We start from the raw sequence: 16,821 nt of genomic DNA, 5'->3' as shown, positions 1-16,821 counted from the left end.
TCACACAGCTCCATAAACTTGCCTCACTTCTACATATTTGACTTTTAGTTCAGTTTTGTTTTGGGGCTAGACCTGGCGGCACTCAGGAGTTTCTCCTGGCTCTGTGCTCAGAAATCGCTCCTGGCAGGCTCAGGGGATCCTATGGGATACAGATCGAACCCGGTTCTGTTGCGTGCAAGGCAAATGCCCTACTGCTGTGCTATCACACCGGCCCTACATACATGACTTTTGCCAGAATATGGCATAGGTTGTCCAGGTGTAGGTTTGTGACAGAAACATTCATATGCTGAAAGCCAGCTGCCTGGTGCTGATACGGTTGTCTTTGATGTTACCATTGTCTGTGCCGGGTCATTTTCAGGACCATAGTGCTGGTCTTTACCTCCTTGTTCGCCGTGCTGTTTCCTGGTCTCGAACAATCCATCTGCTGTGCTTACCAGGACCAAGGGGAAATTGCCACGGCTGACTTCTAACATAGATGGCGCACAAGGCGTCATGGTAGATAAACTACGCTTGTGGCCCAGCTCTCAGGGACATCAGGACACATGCCCCTGAGCTCTAGAAGACTCCTGAAGCTGTGCTCAGCCCACCCCAGCCATTAGGGTGCTCCCACACCCCCAGCGGCCATTCGGACCCATTATGTCTCCACAGCACACCTGGGTCAGGTCTGGAACTTGTGTCTTTTTAGGATTTTCTCAAGTTCCTTTCTGTTCTAGTTGTTGTTGTTGTTGTCTTTGGGTTACATCCAGTGATGCTCAGGTGTTGGTATTCAGCCTCCATGGTCCTCTGTTATAAGCCTCTCTCTCCCCCCCTTTTTTTTTAACTGTTTCTTTTTTTTTTTTTTTTTTGGTTTGGGGGCCACACCCGGCAGTGCTCAGGGGTCACTCCTGGCTGTCAGAAATAGCTCCTGGCAGGCACAGGGGACCATATGGGACACCAGGATTCGAACCAACCACCTTTGGTCCTGGATCGGCTGCTTGCAAGGCAAACGCCACTGTACTATCTCTCCGGGCCCAGCCTCTCTTCCTTTTAACTGATGTAATAAGTCAGTTAATAGGGCCATAGCAATAGCATAGCGGTAGAGAATTTGCCTTGCACTCCGCCAACCCAAGACCAACCTGGGTTCAATCCCAGGCATCCTATGTGGTCTCCCAGCCTGCCAGGAACAATTTCTGAGTGCAGAGCTAGGAGTAACCCCTGAGGTCCACCAGGTGTAGCCTCCCCCCAAAATAAGTCAGTTAATAGGCTTCATCTTTAATTGTGAACCGCCACCTTGGGGCAGTTGGACCAAAGTTATCTAAGGGGAGACGGAGTTCTGAGAGGAGTGAACTTGCCAGCCTGGCAGCTTAGTGGGCCCTGCTAGCTGGCCTGCTGGCTTACCTGCCAGCCTGATGCTGTAGCAAATCAAGTCCAGAGAGCACCTGCTTCTTTGCTGGCCTGGCTGTCTGCTGGCCATGCTGTTTCTGTGTGTGTGTGTGTGTGTGTGTGTGTGTGTGTGTGTGTGTGTGTGTCTCTGTGGGCTAATTAAATGTTGTGTGTGTGTGTGTATGTGTGTGTGTGTAGGTCTGTGGGCTAATTAAATGTTCCTAGCCCCTCATGCTCAGTCTGTCAGTCTTAATCTCAGACCCTTTTTACCAGGGGATTGCTTGCCCCCAACACTCAGAGATCACTCCTGACTTAAGTGCACTGAGGAATTACTCCTGGGCCAGGCAAATGTAAGGCAAATGTCCTCCCTGCTGTGCTATATCCACTCCCAAGGGCTCATACACTGTTATTCACAAACTTACACACATGCCACCAAGATCTGCAGGCCCTAGCATGGCGCCGTGGTTCAGACAGTAGAAAACTGGGCTTCCTGAGACAAGGTGTTTATACCAGGAACAAAATTTCTCAGTCTTTGAGACTTGAGAGACAGGACAACTGATAAAGCACTTGCCTTGCATGCACTTCACCTGGATTCAACCACCCACCCGCATTCAGATGGTCCCCCAGGGGCCAGAGTAATAGTATAGGTTCTATACTATAGGAGGTACTTGTAAACAGCTCATCCAGGTTCGATCCTTGGCGTCCCATAGAGTCAGTCTCCTGAGCACCATCAGGAGAGATTTCTAAGTGCAGATCCAAGAACAACCCCTGACCATCGCCAGGTATGGCCAAAAAACAAACAAACAAACAAACAAACAAAAACAAACCAATACGATTCCCTGAGCTTTGTCGAAAGTGACTCTTGAGTGAGAGCCAGGAGTAAGTCCTGACCACCACCACCACCAAGAACAACAAAACACCATGAAATCATATAAATAGAAGTTGTATGAACAACATTAAAAAAACCAGTAAAATTAAAACAGAAAACCAAATGTGGTTCTGTTGGTCACAGCTGTAGCTTGTTCAAGAAAGGCTTTTGCCAAGAGACATCTTGTTTCGTTTGTTTGGGCCACATGCTGGGTGCTTGGGCTCCTCTTGGTGGGTGGGGGTGTGCTCTGGCGTGCCCTGTGATACTTCCTGGGCTATGGGCTCTCACAGTTCACTGTGAGGAGCTTGAGGGGCCTTTCCGGGTGTGAGCACCTCCCTCCTCCCTCCCATCCTCCCCATCCTCCCTCTCCCCTGCCCTCTCCCTCCTCCTTCCCCTCCTCTTCCTTCTCCCCTGCCTTCCCCCCCACCCCCCCACCCCCGTCCAATTGCAGTGGCAAGTTAAATTCTCCTTTTTTTTTTTTTTTTGGGTCATACCCGGCGGTGCTCAGGGGTTCCTCCTGGCTGTCTGCTCAGAAATAGCTCCTGGCAGGCACGGGGGACCATATGGGACACCGGGATTCGAACCAACCACCTTTGGTCCTGGATCGGCTGCTTGTGCTATCTCTCTGGGCCCAAATTCTCCTTTTCCTTATTTCTTGGGGTTCAAAGCCCGAGGGAAGCATGGCACCACCTGGCCCAATCAGAATGGTGCTTCTGGTTGGTTGGTCAAGGTGCTGTTTTCACTGAGAGGCAAATTGTTGTCAGGATAACTCCAGCGAACATGTCTTATGTGGACCCAGCAGAGGAACAGGAGAAATATGAGACAGGCCAGAGAGAGAGCCCAGCAGGAAGGGTTCCAATGACCAGGTTCCATCCTTGAATCCCAAAGGGTCCCCTGAGCAGGAGTGGTGGAATGATTCCTTAAGTAACCCCTGAGCATTACTGGTTGTAGCCCAAAAGGGGAGAGAGGAGAGAGGAGAGAACGCTGTAGACTTCAGGGACAGTTGGGCGGGGGGGACCCCTGGGTGGGTGTTGTATGAGGCAGGAACACATCTGCTGACAGGCAAGTGATTGCACAGAAGGTTCTGAAATGAACTCACTTCTGCCCTGGGGCAGGGCCTGACCCAGCTTTGCCTCAAGAGGCTGCTTGCTTCTGGAGACTGGTGGGGTGAACATGAAAACCACAGTAGGGGGGGTCCTTGTACAGGGCGAGCCCTTTGCCGGGTACCTGGGTGGGAGTCCCGGGCTCCAAGGCAGCACCTTGGGAGATTCGTAGCAGCTCCCATGAAGAGTTAGGGTTTCCACCAGGGCCCCTAGAAAGTCTGGGGAGTCTTGGCCTGCTCTCAGCATCCATGTGGGTGTGCACTGAGCGGCTCTTTATTTAGTCTCGCCCAGTTGTTATTCAAGGACTCCAGCAGAGGGCGCTGCCCAGCTGCCCCATATGAGTTTTGGGAGCACCAAGAACTGGGGGAATGACCGTGGGAACCCTGAACACTGTGGGGGAACCTGAACACCCTGTGACGGCCTGCAGGGCACCTGTGCGACGGTCCTGTCATGATGCCTCGGGCAGAGCCCACAGGGACAGTGCTGGACACAGGCCACCAGCGCCTCTGCCCTCACCCACCTCGCATTCCTCCTTCCCCCCAAAGCTCCTCCCTCCCTCCCCTGTCCAAGGGCCCCGCAGGGTGCAGTCCCGGGCCGTGGCCGCTGGGCGACAGTCGTGCTGCGGGCCCGGGCACCGGAGCTGGTTGGTAGGTCGGCCCGGGAGTCCCAGCAGCCCGGGTGGGTGGGTGGGTCGATGGCCACGTGGGTAGCGTTGGGGAACTCGGGAGGCTCCAGGAGCAGCCGCCGGCCCCAGGCCGTGACCCCGGAGCGCAGACGACAGCTGGCCCCGGCCTCGGCCCGCAGCAGCGCCCCAGACCCGCATGCCCGCCCGGCTGCGGCATCTCTGCGGCCGACCCCGCATGCACGGCCCGGCCCCCGCTGGCTCTGAATGCTGAGACCCGCCTTTGTGAGCCGCGCCCCCGCCCCGGTGGGCTGGGTTGGGCTGGGCCCGGCTGGGTCCGAGACATGGGCCGGGGCCTGGCCAGCCCCTCACCGCCCGCCAGCCATCCCCCCCCTCATTAGCATGGCAGCTGCTCTGCGAGGAGCGGGGCCCGCGCCGGGAAGGGAAGGGCAGAGGCCTCAGCTTGAATGCGGCTTTGCAGCGGGTGCGAGAAGAAAGACCGACAGACGGACAGAAGTGCTGGGACAGACCGACGGACAGAGGCGCAGAAGAAAGCGCCCGGCGAGGGGAGGGCAGAGGAGGGGGCCTCCCCGGAGACCGAGGGCAGAGGAGGGGGCCTCCCCGGAGACCCCAGGCCTTAGCCGGCCCAGGCGTGTTCCTAGACCCCGACCCTGCTCACCCCACATTCCGGCACAGGCTTTTGTGCCACGCGGTGCCCGCGTGCCCTGGCATGCCAGGTGGACACCCGATGCCCGACGGACCCGCAGCGCATTGCTGCCCACCTGGGACTCTAGGGAGGCCCCAGAGCCGCGGAGGGAGCTGCCTGCCTTGCTGGATGGATGGCTGAGCGCACTTTCTGGCTGACCCCTTTTCTGCATGTCCAGGCGACATGCAGCGACCATCAGTGCTTTTCCTACTTCTGCTCTGCTGTCAGAGCCCAGCCACCCGCGGGAGATGGCTACCGAGTTCCTCGGATCTCTTCTCTGGGCCACCCCAGGGCTGCAGCCCAGCCAGGACATCTCTGTCCGGCACCCTCTACCCCATGGTCCCGGATGCCCCAAACCCAGGCTTCAAGTCCGCCACACCACCTGTATTCATAGCTCTTGGACATCAAACCAAGGGCCAGCGATCTTTCTGTGGCCCCAAAGATGCTTTGCCAACATGGTGCTAAACTGGAAATCACTCGGGCGCAGCAGGGAAGGTGCTGGGTTTGCAAAGCCAACGTGGACTGGGTCCCACCAGCACTCTGGGCCCTTAGCCCTCAGGAATCTCATCCCTGAGCACTGCTGGATGGGACCCAAAGAAAGAAAATAAAGGGCGCCCAAAAGATAGCACAGTGGGGAAGGCCTTGCAAGCAAGCTGTGGTTTATCTAGTTGCATCTCCAGCATCCTATAGGGTCCCCCCTGGGCCTGCCATGAGTAATTTCTGAGTTGAGAGCCAGAAGTAACTCAAGAGCACCACAGGGTGTGGTTCAGAAACCAAAACAATGAAAGCAAACAACAAAAGAGCAAAAGTAAAGGTATTGTAAGGGCAGGTCTGGAAGGGGGAGACCCCATGCTCTGTGTACCGACCACCCCACCTTTCTGCCACAGCAGCAGGTCCCCTTCCACAACAGCCTGGTGGGTGGGGACAAACTGTTGGCTAGGGCCCTCTTGGATCTCTTGGAGTGAAGTGAAGCCTGTAGGAAGCTTCACAGCTAGAGGGGTGCCTGGAGCCCATTCACCCTCAAAAGGCCAGAAAACCAGTCTATCCAGGCCTGCTCAGGGCGGGACTGTGAAGCAGACTGGAGGCCAGGGGAGCTGGCCTGTGACTGAGCAGAGGGTCTGTGGAGGTGATATGGACCAGAACTCTTCCTTCATCTGCATGCAACAGGGGTGGGGGCAGCCTACCCTACGCCCAGCTCCTGAGCAGGCCATCTAGGTCTCAGTCAAACATGGATCCTTGTTCCTCTATAGCAGCTGCCTTGGGAGTGTCTCGGTCCTCAGACAGAGCCAGGGTTCCAGTGTTTTCTACCAGCCTATGGTTTCCCCTCCATGCAGTGGGTCCAGCCTGAAGCCTCAGCAAGGGCGGAGGATCAGGGGAGCTCTGGGAAGGCCATGGCAAAGCTCGGAGCAGAAGTTTCCAGATGGAGGCCTCAGCTGTGTGCAAAAGTTGGGGTGTGTGGGCCTTGTGCTCCTACTTGGAGAGGCCCTTCTGGGCCCCTCTTCAAGCACCCTCAGGATTGGGAGCTGGGAGAGCACCCACAAACCAGCCAGCAGCCCCATCTCCTTCGCTAATGCCAAGACCCAGGAGAGAAGCCACCAACGCTCCCGTGTAAAAAGATCAAGGACAAATTTATTTAGACTTTCCACACTGGGCTACAGTTCTCTCTCTGGTCCATCAGGAGTTCACCTCCAGCTTTTCCTCCAGTTCCAAGGGATGGCTCGGACCCAGACGGGGCTCTGGGCTTGGGAGCTCCATGCATGCCTGGAAAGTCTTAACATTAATTAACATAATTAAAAGGGGGATTTTTGCATCTAGAAAAAATAAATGTACAGGAAAACTCCCTTTGGAGTCATCTTCGGCGTCTGCTGGTTTTGGTGATATTCTAGGATCTATTCTCGAACCCCGGTTGGGAAGAGAAGCCAGAGGGCTGCTGGGTCGGACCCTCCAAACACAAAGCCCCAGGGCCACCTGTGTCCCCAAGTGAGCCCCATTTTTGCGTGAAGGGCCAGCAGACCTTCTACCCAGGGGGAGCCTCATTTAAATTTGAATAATTCAGCCTTCCTTTTATTTCTCAGGATCAAAACAACGGAGGGGTGTGGGGTTGCATAGGAAATTGGAACCTCCTACAATTCCGGGACCAACGTGACTCAAGGCCCCGCCCCGCCCCGCTGGAATCAGTCCTTGGAGAGGGGCAGGGAAAAAAAAAAAAACAACTCAACCCCTTTTAAACAAAACAAAACGAAAACACAATAATCCAAATGGTCCTTCAGCTCGCTGGGCATCAGTACAAGAGATTCACAGTCTTATAGGCATTTTATAAAAATATAAATATGGGTACATGTTGCCTTTGCAACGCCCTTTAAAATGGGGTTATAACCAAGATTCCAAAAGTACACCTAAAACTTGGCTTAAAATATGTTAATATTTTATAGTGTCATAAATGTTATGACATTTCATCGTGGCAAGTCCTTTTACTTTTTTTTTTCTTAAAAAAAAGTGTGCAACCGACTATTAGTTATACTAGAAGATTCACTAGGGAGTTCTCAGCCCGACTCAAGCTCCGCGTCTCCGGCACTCGAGACCGAGACCACCCGGGGGATACTCCTGCTCCGGGATGAAGGGCCGGGCCAGCAGAGCCAGCGAAGGCCTGGGGCGTCGCCATCCCCGGGGAAGGAACAGGAGTGGGAGAACGAGGCAGGGTGGGGAGCGAGGCTGGGCGGCAAATTTCAGTGCAACCACGAAACCGACAAACTCAAGTTTTTAGTTTTTAGACTTAAAAAAGAAAAAAAATGAAAAAAAAGAAAAAGAAAAACAGCGCGTCTTCCCTTCGGAACCGCATCGATCACGCAGTGGATCCCAAACAAGCGAACGAAACACCAAGGCGCACCAAAGTCACCCACGAAAGAGCCACACACGATAAAGAGGAGCGCGCGCACCGGGCCCACGCGCGCCCAGCGGAGAGCAGCGGGCCGGCCAGCAGGCCAACGACCGACCGACCAGTCGGCTCGCTCTCCTCTTTCCTCTGCTTTGCTCTGCTCTCCTCTCCGCTTTCGGGAGCTAACCCTGAGCTAGAGCGGAGGATCCGGTATCTCGAGATTCCGAACTTGCTGCGAGCCAGACTCAGATTTCAAAGGCGCTGGAGCCCGCGCCCCGCCTCCACCCGCAAGGCTGCAGGCGGGGCCGTGGGAAGTGGCCGGGGGCGCCGGGGGCCGGGGCCGGGGGTGGCGGCAGTGGGCGGGGAGAGGAGAGGGGGTGGGGTGCGGTGACCCCGACCTCGGGCAGCGTCAGGGCGCTCGGACGGACGGACGGACAGCAGGATGGATGGGTGGCCGCGCGGGGGCCGGGCCGGGCGCGCACCGAGGTAGTTGGCGGGGTAGGAGGCCCAGCAGTCGACGCACGCGGGCCCGGCTTCGGGCATCCCGCACCATCCATCAGCATCACCGGCCGCTGCCCGCGTACTTGGCCTTGGTGATGAGATAGAGCACGATGTCCTGGTGGCCGCCGAACGCGGCGATGTGCAGCGCGCTCCAGCCGTCGCGGTTGGCCAGGCGGATGTCGGCGCCGAACTTCACCAGCAGCTTGACGAGCTCCAGGTTGCCGTCGATGACCGACTGGTGCAGCGCCGTCTGGCCTTCGGGCCCGAACGAGTTCACGTTGAACTCGCAGCTGGTCATGTTCTGCAGCAGCGACAGCAGCTCCTGCGTGTTGCCCTTGCGCACCGCCTCCTGGAAGATGCGCTGCGTCTGCGGCGCCGAGCAGGTGGACAGCTCGGCCTGGCTCATGCTCATGCTGCCGCCGGCCGCCGCGGGCTCAGCGCCGGCCCCGGTCTGGCTCCGGAGAGCGCGGGCGCGCCCGGGCGCATGGAGAGCGCGGTGCCCCAGGGCCCCGCACGCCGCCCCTCGGCGCTCCGGGCGCTCGGGGCCGGGGGCCGCCGCCGCCGCCTTGGGGCCCCCGCCTCATCCAGCCGCGCCCCGGTGGGCGGGCGGGCGACGGATCGGGCCGGGGCTCCGGAGGGCAGGGCCGGGCGCAGGGCAGGCCGGCGTGGCTCGTCCCGGTGCTGCTCGCCTTGGCGCGGCTCCCACGCGTCTCCCCAGCGCCGCGACACTCGCCGGCCCGCGGGCCCACAGCGCCTTTTACCTCCTTTATATTTGCATGACAATGGAGCGCCCGTGACGCGCGGGCCGGCCGCCCGGCCATTGGGCCCCGGCCGCGTCGGGGAGGAGCCAGCGTGCGCGCGCCTGGCGCCCGGGCCCGCGGGGCTTTGGCCGCGTGGGGCGGGGAGTGGGGGTCCGGGGGCCGGAGGCGGGCGGGCGGCCCGGCGGCCCTTCTGGCCCGGACGCACGGCCGGGTCGCTTCCCGCCCGCCGTCGCTCGCCGGCCACGCGGGGATTTCCAAGCCTAGGCCGCCCCACCTCGCCCCGCTCGCCGGGGTGGGTGCTTTTGCGCTTCCCTTGCGGGTGTAGGAGCCCACTCGGGTACCCTTCTCCGTGACCCTCGGATCCCGCCCACGCGGGTAGGCGCAGGGGACCTGGCCAGCCTGGTCTGGGCGCAGCGGGTGGACATCCACCAGCAACAACCCGGGGCCTATCCTGCCAAGGTGGTTCCCCGGAGCCCCAGCGCGCCCACCCCCACCGCCCCCCGGTTTTTCTCCAGATCTGTGTGTGGGGCTGATGTGAGGACCCGCCGGGTTTTCTGGCCGGGAAGACCCTCGCGGCCTGCGCTCTCTGGGGCGCCTTTCCCCCGCGCGCGCAGAAGCCGCGGGAACGGGTCTGGCGAGGCCTAGCCAGGTGAGCGCCCAGGTGAGGCGAGGCGAAGGCGAGGCGCGGCGCCCAGGGCCTGTTGGAGAGAACTGGTTTCCGACGGGAAGCCCCGATGGCTACCAGCAGGGCTCGCCCAGCCTCATTATGATGTTGCAGATTGCGGCTCGCTCGCGGTGGCCGTTGGAAAGCTAGAAATGAAGCCGGCCCGGGGAGCGGCAGCCCCGGGCTGCGCCAGCACGCACAGACTCGAATTCCGCCGAAGCAGGCAGGCAGGCAGGCAGGCAGGGCAGCAGGCAGGCCGCCCAGGGCCCAGCTGGGGTACCCACTCTGGAGCCCGCAGGCCTCCCCGCTCCCTGCTGCCAGTCCGTACCCCCTTTCCCGTCCACGCGGGGAGGAGGGGCAGTGATGCTGGATGGTGAGGGCCCGGCCGGCCCCGCAGCTCCACCCCCGCCCCAGACCACCCACCTCTCGCCAGGTGGCCACACACCCACCGATGGCCCGGGCCACGCACCCAGTGCCACGCTGTGGACTGGGGGGACGCATGCTTCTGCGGACCTGCTCTTCCTTCTCCCTGAAGTCGCCCCTAATTCCCTTCCCTACCCACAGGCCTGTCTGGGCTCTACTGGGGGGTGGGTGACTGGCCCGCCCGTGTCTGTGTCTGCCCCCCTTCCTTCCCTCTTGAGTGTGCTGTGAGCATGTGGGGGGCAGCGGCGTGACCCAGGACTTTGGGTGGGGTGTCCTCACGCACAGAACCAACCAGGTGGGCGCACACCCAGGGTCCAAGTGGGAAGAGAGCGGTAGACAAAGGGTGGGTGAGCTCGCAATGCGCGCCTCCTAGAGTGGTGTGGAATTGCTTGGTGACAGGTGTTGGGGTCACACTGTTGAAGGGCTGCAAGCACCGTGTCCAGCACAGGGTGGGAGGCACGTGAGTGGGGACAGAGCTGCGGGGGGGGGGGGAGAGGAGGGGCGCAGGACATCAGTTCCCAGGGGCAAGTCCCATTTACAAAGGATGTGCCCAAAAGGCGGACATTTGGCACAAATGCCTGCAGGGTGGGGGCGGGGCGGAGCCGCCAGCCGGCCTGAGGTCTGGGGGACAGCGACCCCCACTAACGGGCGACCCCATTCCCTGCCCACTTATGCGGAGGTGCTGGAAGCAACTGAGGCGGTGAGTTTGTTTTGCCCTTCTGCCTCCTTTGCTTGCGCGGCGGGGAGGCGGCGTGGGGAGCCCTGGGCACCGGCTGGGGCGGCCTGGAAGGGCTGGTCCAGCTCTGGCTGGCTGAGTCCTGCGGCCACCTTAAAGGGACAGGCAGGCGGGGGCGAAGGAGGGCGGGCGGTGGAGGCGGGGCCTGCGGCTAATTCATTAAAATGTGTCGGGGAGCGTGGGAAAGAGGCGAGTGTTTCTTCCCAGCGGCCCAGACACCTGGTGGAAGAGCCTGGCGAGGATAGAGATCAAATAACAAACACGCAGCCTCTGGCCAGCACGGCCAGGCCAGGCCAGCGCGAGGGGCAAGAAGGCCCAGGCCGGGCAGCTCGGGGTCCGGCCGGGCCTGAGGTGGTGGTCCACGAGTGGGGGGCGCGGATAGCCCTTCCTTGGCGCAGGGCTTAGAGAGGTTCTGGGCCACACTGAAGGGATACCTGGTGTTTCTGTGGGGGGGGAGATGGAAGCTACCGCATCCCGAGTGTACCCCCAAATTGGGAGCTCCGCCCCTCGCCTAGCCCCGCCCCACTGCACCTTCATCCCTGCAGGGGCAGGGCAGGACCCCCAGAGTTCACGGGTGGTCTGCGATCCTGCAAGCAAGCGGCATGGCCTAGGCGCAGGTCCAGGCTGCCCACCACGCAGCCCTGTCCCAGCCTGGCATTCAGAAGAGGAAGAAAGTGGAGTCGCAGGGAGCTCCTCACAAGGGCCACATCCTGGGGGCGGGCGCGTGGCCTTTCTGTTGGGGACCCAGCTGAGCTGAGCCAGGCCACGGTGGTTCTACCTAGGCTGGGCCGGTAGGTTCTGTGGGTGCCCACCAGGTGCCCAGGGTGGGACACCTGGGCTCACAGGTGCCCTGGAGCGGCAGGGGGAGGGGAGCTGGGCCCGGCTTGTCTGGGCCTCCCTTGGCCAGATCTGAGTGGTTTCCGCTCCTAGCAGGAAGCACAGGAAAGGGATATGGGGGGGGGGTGCGCATTCCTGGGGGTGCGCCAGGATGAGATGGGCTCAGCCCCTCCCCCGGTTCCGCCCGGAACCCTCAGGGCTTCGCTGGGCATCGGACCAGCTGCGAGCAGCCGAGCCACCCGCCCCCTTTGCAGTCCCTTAGGCGCTTCCCGCTGAGGTCAGCGCGGTGGAAAAGGGGCGCACACCCCATTTGGTGGGTGCTTGGTGTCCAGATGCGTTTTAGGTCTCTTTTGGGGGGCCACACATCCTGCAGTGCTCAGGGGTGACTCATTTTTTTTAAATATGGAACACTTCACGAATTAGCGTGTCATCCTTGCGAAGGGGCCAATGCTAATCTCTGTACCGTTCCAGTTTTAGCGTAAGTGCTGTCGAAGCGAGCACGACTCCTAACTCTTGATGGGGCTTGGGGGGCCTTGTAGGCCATCAAACCGGGCAGGTCCTCCTCGTGCAGGACAAAGGCCCTCCTGTGCTATCACTCCTGCTCTCTTTGGTTGCGCTCAGGGATCCCTCCTGGTGAGGCCCAGGAGAAACCCTAGGCGGTGACAGGAACCGAACCTCCCAGGCTGCGTGCGCCCACCGCGCGGCCCAGCTCCCCAGGCGCGTAGCAATGAGCTCACACGGGTCAGGGGGCTCGCGGAGCACTTTTACTGGCGCCCCGGGCCTCAGCCCTGGGCAGGGGCGTCGTCCAGCACCTGGCGGAAGGTGGCCAGCACGCGGCCCAGGTGCGAGCCGTCCCAGAAGACCTTCCCGCAGCCGGCGCAGCAGAAGAAGTGGCGCAGGCCGGGCCTCCGCAGCAGCCCCCGCGGGACGGCCGCCAGCTGCAGCTCGGCGCCGCTGGGCAGCGTGGCGGGCGCGCGGCTCCGCAGGTCGGCCAACTCCAGCCAGGGGCACGGCGGGTCGGGGTCGAAGGCGCAGCCCCCCGGAGCCTCGGCCGGGCCTGCAGGAGGAGACGCAGAGAGACAGAGATGGGGCCCGCGCAATGGGGGACGTCCCTCGCTGACCCGCCCCAGGCCCCTCCTGCTGGGTGGTCCCCGGCCTCACCTGGCTCCTCTCTCTGGGTGGTCTCGCCACCTGCCAATCAAGAGCAGCCCCTGAGTCTGCGCCCAACCCAGCCCCCCACCCGGGCAGAGGAGCAGAGCGGAGCGGAGAGGAGCGAGGGCAAAGGGCAGGGCGCGCGCTCTGTGCCAAGGGTCCCCTCCCACGGGAACTCGCACCTTGGAAGGTGCGAGGGGCTCCCAGGCCCTTGGGAAGCGCGTTCAGGGCGGGAGATGGCGGCGATTAGGGCGGCGGGGGCGGCTGGGGGCGGCCCATCTGCTGATGAGGCGATAAACCCCCTGCCAAGGTGCTTTCGCAACTGCCCGCCACCCCGCGGGAGGGAGGGGCGGGCGAGGGCGCCCGGGTAGGCTTCTGCTGCCCCAGGACGCTCCTCCAGGGCGCCAACGGTTCTCCAAGGGTCCAGAAGGCCCCGCGGTTATGCACGGGGAGGATGGGGCTACCCTTTCGCCCCCTCAGATCTGCCTGGGAATGGCCCCAAAGATGCAGCGCCTGGCTATGGCCACCCCGGCTGTTTCTGGGGCCTCTGGGGAGCCCCAGCTGGGGGACGCTTTCCCTGGGGTGGGATGGGATCCCACCAGCGCCCCATACCTGCACAGTCCTGGCCGCTGAGCCCCATCAGCTGTTCCATGGTGGTCCGGGCGATCTTCAAGTACTGGTCAGAGTTGCAGGCCTGGGGGCAGAGGGCCGCCCTCTGAGTTCTATCCCCCCACACTCTGGGCCTCGCAGATCACTCACTTCTCTCCCCTAGCCCCGGGCACGCGCGCAAACCCACTCGCTCACCCCTCAGACTGCACCTGGCCCAGCCTGCTCTGGGAGCCCCTCAATCAACCCCCTGGCCCGCCTCCAACCCCAACCCTCTCTCGCAGGCTGGGTGCCCTGGTAGGTCTTCTCAAGTGGGAGGGCACGTTCTGGGGGAGCTGAGCTCTCAGTGTCCCACCCTGGGTGCCACCGTCAAAGATCTTGGCTTCAGGGCCAGCAAAATAGCACAGCGAAGAGGGAGTCTGCCTTGCACATGGTTCTGCATTAGAGCTAAAGCGTCGAACCCATAGGGTCTGCCAAGTCTGCCAGGAGTAACCCCTGAGTGCTGCTGTGCACCTCCCCCCCCCCAAAAAAAAAAACGATCCTGTTATGTCTCAGGGTCTCCTTGTGTACAATATAGATAGGCCAGGCCAGCCACTTGCCACTGCCTGTCTGGGAGACGAGGGTGAGCCCCAGGCCCTCACTGCCAGCAGGGGGTCCCAGTGCCATGGATACTGTCAGCTGGAGGCGGTGGGTGGGTGCCTCGGGGTGTGCCCACGTCAGGGGTGGTGCCTGCCTGCCCACATGCCTTTTTCTCACGGGCCTTTCGACATCAGCTGGTTTTTCCTGTGGCCTCTCACTGGCCAAGGCAGGGCCCCTCTCCTGGAAGTCCCTGTTTCGTCCACCTGGTCTGACCCAGGCTGCATGCACCAGGCCAGGAACTTGGGTATGAGGATGGGAAGACCTGGGCAGTGGCACTGGCCTGCAGGTTCAGAGGGCATAGGGGGGCCAGGGCGAGGCCTCCGAGGGGTCGGCCTGCCTTCCCAGGGCCCGGCGGGCGGGGTTGCCAGCTCACGCTGAGTCATGCACTCAGAGTCCTCAGAGTCCGTCCAGGGCCTTGGCCCCACCCTCGGGAACTACCAGGGCCGGATTTCCCACGGTCGTAGGCCCTGCCTGCTCCGGGCCCTGCTGGACCCCGGTATGGCCCGGAAAAGCCCCCCCCCCCCAGCTGGAAAATCCGGTTCTGTGCCTGCTTGCTAGGTTGGGCCTCTGTACTCCTGGGCGCCCGGAGGGGTGAGCGCAGTGACCACTGTGAAGGGGCAGGTGTTTCCTTTCCAGGCTGGATGAGATCCTCAGCCTGCTAGGCAGGGCAGGGACCCTGCGCCAAGCCTTGGCAGTTCTGCCTCAGGGCACCCCCTGGGACACCCACTGGGAGCCAGAAGGCCTGGGAAGGTGCCGCTGGTTCCCATGGCTCCCTCGGGTATTGCCTGCTCACCCGCCCACCCGCCTGACTCAGGTGCTGGTCTGGGTCTTGCAGGGAGGGAAACTGAGCAACAGAGGGACGGGCTGAGGGGGCCTCCTGCCTCAGGTTCCGGCCACGCCTGGAAGTGGGGACACCCCCCGGGGTCTGAGTGGGACCTGTAGAGGGGCCTGCGCCCACCTGCCTTTCCTTCACAACCAAGCACGGCAGTGAGAGTGCAGGGAGGGAAGAAGCCAGGAGGGTAGCTAGGCAGGTCCTAAACAGCTCCTGCTCAGAACCCGGAGCCCTGCGTGGCCAAGCTTTGTTCTCATCCCAGGCTCTGGGCATCCCTGTTGGGTATGGCCCCCTGGCTCCCAGGAAGGAAACCTTGCTTATGGGGCGGCAGGAAGAGGCCTGTCCAGGTTGGGAGCTGACCTGGGGCTGGTTCTCTTCAACATGCCCCCCCACCTCAGGGAGACCCAAACTCTCTTGGGAGCTCCCCCATCTGCACCAGCAGGCTGAGTGCTGGCACTGCCAGGCCCCATGTGGAGAGGGGTGAAATCACCATGCCCCAGTTCAGAGAGGGGTGAGGAGCTCCCTGCACTACCCTGGGACCCCCTCAGTGTCCGGCCATCTCGAGCCAGACTGCCCATATGGTCCGGCCATGTGTCTCCGTCTGGGTGGCCGCCCGGAAGATGGGCCCAGCCGCGCATTCACCAACCCGAGCCACACCAACTGGTGTGGGAGAGCCAGAAGGAGGAGCGGCTGACACCTCGGTGTCGGGGATGGGGGGAAGTAAAACAGCCTCTAAGCCCTGAACTCTCAGCAGTGCCCATGTTGGCCTGTGCCCACCCTGGCTCTCCTGATGGGCCCTGGCCCCCAGAAGGCTGTGCTGGAACACCAGCTTCCTGCTGAGTGCCAGGCCCCACAGTGCTCTCTCCCTGGGCCAATATGCCCACGATTTGAGCCAGCTCAGAGCTCAGAGCACCATGTGGGAGAGCAGCTGGGGGGGGGGGAGCATCAACACCCTGGGGTGCTCTTGGGCTGTGTGTCCTGTGAGCAGGAGGGGATGCTGGGGCCACTGTGCTCCCTTTGGTGCTCCCTAAGCTATGGCCTGTGCTCCTCTCTGTGCTTCCTCAGCTGTGGTCTCTGTTCCTCAAGCTATGTCCTGTACTCTTCTTGATGCTCCCTCCCTAAACTGTAGTCCAGTGCTCCCTTGACTGATTCCCTGAGCTCCCTGGTGCTCCCAGAGCCACAGCCATTGGCTGAACCGTGGGCGGTACCGCCTATAGGGTGTGCTCCTGGGAGGGGGCTGGGCTTAGACTATGGGGTGCCAAGGGGCTCGCAGCTGCACCAAACCCAGCTCCAAGTGGGAGACAGGTGGGGCAGGTTTGGCTGTGCCCACGGCCCACTCTGCCCACTCCCAGCACCGCATGTCCCCAAGGCTGTTCAGGAATGACCCCCGAGCACCGCTTGGTGTGACCCCACATAACCAAGAAGTGGCCAGCTAGAAGTGGCAGCAGCGAGACCTGCCCTGTGCCTGTACCGACGCCCTGGACTTCTGACTGTGCACGCTGGGCCCAGTGTCCCTCCACTGCGTGTCCCGAGTGAGAGCAGAGCCCCAAGCCCAGGACAGCCGCACCGAGTCAGGCAGGACTCCTGCGGGGCCCCTCTGGCCCCAGAGCCTACATAGCCAGGCCAGAAGCCTTGAAGGTGGCCTGGAGGGAGGGCTATATGGCCACTTGTCGCGTGGGGTAGCCTCCTGCACCCCGTGCCCCTCGCCGACCGAGACCCTTCGTCCCCCCACCCCAGAGGGGCCTCACGGCCGTCCGCCAAAGCGAGCAGCAGTCTGGGTGGGTGGCCTGACCCCAGGCAGGCCGGGGGCAGCGGGCCGGGCCCAGACAGTGTGAAAGGCCAGGACCCCGGGGTATCCTGGGCTGGGGGGTCCCACCTGCCGGCCGCCCACACTCTCCTCTCCGGGCAAGCCCACCCGATCCCGGCCCGAGGCCCCCAGCAGCACCCCCCCAGGAGCCTGCGAGGCGCCCCAGTCCGGCGGGGTTGTGCAGCCGGCAGCCACGGTTCCCAGACGGGGGAGGGGCGGGGGCCGTGAGAACCGGCGGCGGCGGCGCGTGGGAAAGTGGGAGGAGGGCGGCGGGGCGGGGCCCTGGGAACAGCCCGCCGGCCTTTGAAAGGGCCACTCAGGGCGCCG

At 62.0% G+C, this 16,821-nt stretch overlaps 2 protein-coding genes and 1 non-coding gene across 3 annotated transcripts in view; all 3 read right to left on the bottom strand.

Annotated features, from left to right (window-relative positions):
- Nucleotides 1–8,098: 8,098 nt before the first annotated feature.
- Nucleotides 8,099–8,443, bottom strand: NRARP (NOTCH regulated ankyrin repeat protein). Its single transcript, XM_049781992.1, has one exon. The coding sequence runs from the start codon at nt 8,441–8,443 to the stop codon at nt 8,099–8,101; it is 345 nt and encodes a 114-aa protein (XP_049637949.1).
- Nucleotides 8,444–11,854: 3,411 nt separating this feature from the next.
- On the bottom strand, nt 11,855–11,959 carry LOC126021724 (U6 spliceosomal RNA). The gene has a single exon (XR_007500208.1). It is a non-coding gene; the product is annotated as a U6 spliceosomal RNA (small nuclear RNA).
- A 281-nt stretch (nt 11,960–12,240) lies between these two features.
- Nucleotides 12,241–16,821, bottom strand: part of EXD3 (exonuclease 3'-5' domain containing 3) — a 30,693-nt gene continuing 26,112 nt past the window's right edge. The window contains 3 exon segments of the mRNA XM_049781623.1: nt 12,241–12,475; nt 12,478–12,649; nt 13,223–13,304. Coding sequence (XP_049637580.1) covers nt 12,241–12,475; nt 12,478–12,649; nt 13,223–13,304 — 489 coding nt within the window.

This window comes from Suncus etruscus, chromosome 10 (genome assembly GCF_024139225.1).
Source record: "Suncus etruscus isolate mSunEtr1 chromosome 10, mSunEtr1.pri.cur, whole genome shotgun sequence".
Lineage (NCBI taxonomy): Eukaryota > Metazoa > Chordata > Mammalia > Eulipotyphla > Soricidae > Suncus > Suncus etruscus.
The sequence above is the reverse complement of the archived record's forward strand: the minus strand, read 5'-3'. Positions and strand labels throughout refer to the sequence as shown.

Bases quoted from the DNA above. Each gene is read 5' to 3' on its own strand.
- NRARP (XM_049781992.1), bottom strand. From the start codon at position 8,443: ATGAGCCAGGCCGAGCTGTCCACCTGCTCGGCGCCGCAGACGCAGCGC.